Source organism: Oratosquilla oratoria, chromosome 15 (assembly GCF_046742065.1).
Source record: "Oratosquilla oratoria isolate Oo_2021 chromosome 15, ASM4674206v1, whole genome shotgun sequence".
NCBI classification, from domain to species: Eukaryota; Metazoa; Arthropoda; class Malacostraca; order Stomatopoda; family Squillidae; genus Oratosquilla; species Oratosquilla oratoria.
This window is the reverse complement of record NC_134791.1, coordinates 31,969,572-31,974,571: the sequence shown is the minus strand read 5'-3', so window position 1 is coordinate 31,974,571 and position 5,000 is coordinate 31,969,572. Positions and strand designations below refer to the sequence as shown.

Below are 5,000 nucleotides of genomic sequence, written 5' to 3'. Positions count from 1 at the left end.
AAGTTCACACACTACTCACTGACTACCGCAAAAATAGCACACATCGTCCTTCCCCCAAACACAAACAGCAGGCTAGGTTGGATGAATCACGGCATCTAAATGTCTGCAATACACTCTGTTGACACTGGTTTTGACATTTGCCGGATTACTTTATCTACGAGTGACAAATTTTGCGCGAGTTAATAATATTAAGGAGCACTCAAGTAACTCCTACCATGTGCACTCGTACACTAAGAAATCTATTGACTCTCACCACGACTTACTTGAGCCACAGCTTGGCATTAGTAATCATACGTCTGGCACCGCTAAACCAAGCATCACAAACTTGTCCGAAAACTATGCATAGTTTGGTGGTCACGATGTGTATGGGACTCCCTCCATGTCGGTAGTCCTATTTTGACAGACATCAATGATTCATATACGATATTCCATACATCATAGTGATTTGAGCCAATATTTAGTTACCAGTGTGAGTGAAGCGCAAAGATTTGTACAAACTTATCATAGACTGAAACTATTTGACAGCTGTCTCGTATTATGTTCTATTCTGGCTGCCGCCACGAACTTTATTCTGCGAAATAGAAACTGAAGATGTATAATATTGTGCCCAAAGGAATGAAGTGTAAGCAGATGTCAAGAAATCATTACTTCAGCCGATCAGGTAATTCATACTTTACGCAGTTTTGCCTGTTCGGGATCAAGTTTCATACACGTTATGAACATTCTAAATCATTGACAGTCACTGGATTGGGACCATTTGTACGTCCAAAGTGTGCATCACTGTAACTCTAGAATGTGAATGTCATTTATCACATCCATCGAAGCGATAATCAATCTTTTCTCCTTATTTTGTATTTATCTTTAACTACGATATTGATCATGTGATAATAAATACGAAAACAAATTTGAATGAACGCAAATGGATGAATGAAGAGGTGGCAAATGAGGAAAATTGGAGAACTTGAGAATATTCTGTTCATAGAGAAATTATAGGAAAATGAAAAAGTAACTGGCAGATTCATACGTTTTTTATGAAGGAAATTGACGGTTATTGGTAGCTAAGTAAGAGAAATTCAAATGAAGACCGGAATCAAATGAATGCAAAAGTTCGGCAGACATAAGTCAGATGAGCAACATAAGGGAGAGGGAATCGAGAGGGAAGGCTGGGTGAAGCAGAAAAAAGAAGAAGCGAGAAGTCTGAGGTTTCTTTGTGAGCAGAGGGTACGCGCATGAGACCATGTTGAAAAATATCTGCGAAAGTGGAGGACAGAGACTTCTTTTATTTTCTTCTTTCTTCTTCTTCTTCTCCCTCCCTATTCTCCTCCTTTCTTCTTCGTTTTAATGCTGTCATCATCATCATCATCATCATCATCATCATCATCATCATCATCATCATCATCATCATCATCATCATCATCATCATCATCGATGAAAGAGAAGCTGGTAAGGCACTTGGGTTAGATGATTCTCATGTGGAGTGTCTGGCGAAGAGAGTCGTTATATTATAATAGTTTGAAGGAAGTGTGCCGGTGCCAAAGATAAGGACGTTTTTTGGGTTTTTATGGATTTGGTAGATGGGAAGGCACTGTGGGAGGTTTTGCAGATATATGGGATCGGGGAAAAACTGTTCAGGGCAGTCAAGAGTTTTTACGAGAGTAGTAGAGCCTGTGTTAGAATTGGAAATGGAGAGAGTGAGTGATTTGAGGTAAAGGTGGGACTGCGTCAGGGATGTCATGTCGCCGTGGCTGTTCAATGTGAATGGGATGGTACGAGAGCTAAAGACGAGGGTAAAGGGCAGGGGATTGTAGACGGTTAAGAAAAATGGAGAAAAGTGGGAAGTGAACCAGTTGTTGTTTGTTGACGACGCTGCGCTTATGGCATGGTCAGAGAAGGAATTAAGGGAGTTAGTGTCGTGATGGAGTTTGGGAAAGTATGTGATAGGAGAAAGTCGAAGGTAAATGTGGGTAAAAGTAAGGTGATGACATGTACAAGGGGGGAGAATGGCAGTAAGTTGGAAGTTGGTAAAGGAGAGAGGCAGGAAGAAGTGGATAGCTTTATATATATCTGGGGTAGCATGTGGCAGGAAAGGAAGGAGTGGAGATGGAGGTGAATTGTAGATTAAGAGAAGCAAATAAAGGTCTTGGGGGATTAAGATGTGTAATTAGAAATAGGCATCTGAGAATGGATGCAAAGAGGAGATAATATGAAGAGGTGATTGTGCCGACGGCTTTGTAAGGGGCAGACTTGGAATGAGAGGTAGGGAGGGAAAAAAATAATCATTATTATTTTTCTATTATTATTATTATTATTATTATTATTATTATTATTATTATTATTATTATTATTATTATTATTATTATTATTATTATTATTATTATCATTATTTTTATTATTATTATTATTATTATTATCATTATTTATATTATTATTATTATTATTATTAATTATATATTATTATTATTATTATTATTATCATTATTATTATTATTATTATTATTATTATTATTATTATTATTACTATCATCATCATCATCATCATCATCATCATCATCATCATCATCATCATCATCATCATCATCATCATCATCATCATCATCATCATCATCATCATCATCCACAGAGCATTCACAGATTGGTTACAAAATAGGAAGAGAGAATAAAATGAGAGGTACAAACAAAGAGTAGAGAAGTAAAGCTTAAGATAAAGAAGGCAAAAAGGAGAGCAGATGTGAAATGGGGTAAGAGTATAACAGAAAATTTTGAAAGTAATAAAAAGATGTTTTGAAAGGTAATTAAGAGGGGGTGGGGAGGCGAATCAAGCACAGAAGAAAAGGCAAAATGTGCAGATGGAGAGATGATAATGGAAGAGAAGGCAGTAAGAGGAAGATGCGCAGATTATTTCAGGGAGTTGCTAAATGTGAAGGAGGATAGGGAGGAAAAAGTAGTTGCAGTGGGAAGCGCCAAGAAAATGAGTGATGAATGAGAAAAATGAAGGAGAAATAAAGAAAGATGAGGTGAAAGCAGTTATTAAGAGCAGTCAAGAGTTTTTACAAGAGTAGTAGAGCCTGTGTTAGAATTAGAAATGGAGAGAGTGAGTGGTTTGAGGTAAAGGTGGGACTTTGTGAGAGATGTGTTATGTCGATTTGGCTGTTTAATTTATACATAGATGGGGTGGTGCGAGATGTAGACGCAAGGGTAATGAGTCGAGGATTGAAGATGGTTAAAGAAAATGGAGAAAAGTGGGAGATAAGCCAGTTGTTTTTGCGCTTGTGGCAGGATTAGAAGACGGATTAAGGAAGTTAGTGAAAGAGTTTGGGAAGTTGGTGCGAAAGAAGGAAGTTGAAGTTAATGTGAGTAAAAGTAAGGTGATGAGATGTACAAGGGGAGAGAATGGCAGCAAATTGAAAGTGAGTATTAAGGGAAAGAGACTGGAGGAAGTGGTTAGTTTTAGATACTTGGGTGCGAATGTGGCGGGAAAGGGAGGAGTGGAGGTGGAGGTAGAGGTAGAATGTAGAGTGAGAGAAGCAAGTAAATGCCTTGGTGGATTAAAAAGTGTAATGAGAAATAGGCATTTGGGAATGGATGCGAAGAGGAGATTGTATGAAGGGGTAGCTGTGCTGACATCACTGCATGCGGTAGAAAAATGGAACATAAGAGAGGAAGAGTTTAAACGTGTTTGAGATTAAATGCCTGAGAATTTTGTTATACTCGTTGCATTGAGAAATGGCCGTTAGGGCGGAGCAATGGGAGTCACCCTGTGTTGCCACATATAATTATTTTATAATTTTATTTTATTCTATAATTTTATTTTATATTTTTATAATGTTGCCACATATAATTATATTCCAATTTTTTGTCACACACCACCACTGAGGTAAAAATCAAAGCAATGTTTTCTATACAAAGGTTTCGTTTCCTCGAGTCAGACATGGCATATGAGCAAGGGAGAGCGACGTTGCCCTACATTTATTCTCTGGCCCCGCCCCTCTCACACTGCATTCAGTGTGAGCCGTGCGGGCCGTGTTATCTGTGGAGATGTGGCAACACCGGGAAATCTCCTAACCCCGCCTTAGCGGTCACTTCTCGTTGCGCTGACTATAGGAGTTACTAGGCTGGATGAAATGAGAAATGAAGCGAGGAGGAGAGTAGGGGTGGAAAGGGAGTTGGGAGATAGGGTTGATGAAGGAGTATTGGGATGGTTTGGACACATTAAAAGAATAAGTGAAGAAAGATTAGTAAAAGAGGTGTGGAAGGCAGATGGGGAGTGAACATGAGGGGGAGACCAAGGATGAGATGGATGAATGGTGTAAAAGGGGCATTGGGAAAGAGGGGAATGTCTGTTGAGGAAGGAAGGGAGAAGACAGAAGATAGAGGTGAGGGGATAATTGTTGTGTATGGATGATGCTGTGATGTATGGAAGGGAGTGGGTGGGGAATGTGGGGGTGAGGGAGTATGTGGGAATGATATTTATGAGGGGACGGAGAAGTGGCGCGGGGGGGGGGGTCGCCGATTAAATGAAGCAACCTTCCTGGGGATGTGCTGTGTCCTGCTACTTTGCTTCTGACCCAGGGCATTGGGCGAGATGCAGGGATGACCTGTCATCCAGGAGGAGCCAAGAAAAAAGGAGGGAGGGGGAAATGGGAATGGAGTATGTGAGGATGGAATGGGCGGGAGTGGATTTTATGCCTTTGTTTTTGGTTAGCTCCGTTGTAAGGAGGAAAAATCCTTTGGTATATGTATGTATATGTATGTATTATCATTATCATGATTTATCAATATTGTTTTTTATTGTTGTTATCAGTATCATCATTATTACTATTATGATCATGACTATCATTATTATTATTATTATTATTATTATTATTATCTATTATTATTATTATTATTATTGTTATTATTATTATTATTATTATTATTATTATTATTATTATTATTATTATTATTATTATTATTATTATCATTATAATTTTCTATTATTATTACTATTACTATTATCATTA

At 38.3% G+C, this 5,000-nt stretch overlaps 2 protein-coding genes across 5 annotated transcripts in view; one reads left to right on the top strand and one right to left on the bottom strand.

Annotated features, from left to right (window-relative positions):
* Positions 1–260, bottom strand: part of LOC143033390 (calpain-5-like) — a 138,493-nt gene extending 138,233 nt beyond the window's left edge. For all 4 annotated transcript variants that reach the window (XM_076198741.1, XM_076198743.1, XM_076198742.1 and 1 more), the window contains exon 1: positions 1–260. This exon is cut by the window's left edge and continues 168 nt beyond it. The gene's annotated coding sequence lies outside the window, so the exon portion shown is untranslated.
* A 136-nt stretch (positions 261–396) lies between these two features.
* The window catches only part of Ing5 (inhibitor of growth protein 5), a 48,885-nt gene continuing 44,281 nt past the window's right edge, over positions 397–5,000 (top strand). Inside the window, exon 1 of the mRNA XM_076198758.1 lies at positions 397–661. Within this exon, the coding sequence (XP_076054873.1) occupies positions 592–661 (70 nt within the window). The 5' untranslated portion in view covers positions 397–591. The remainder of the gene's footprint in view (positions 662–5,000) is intronic.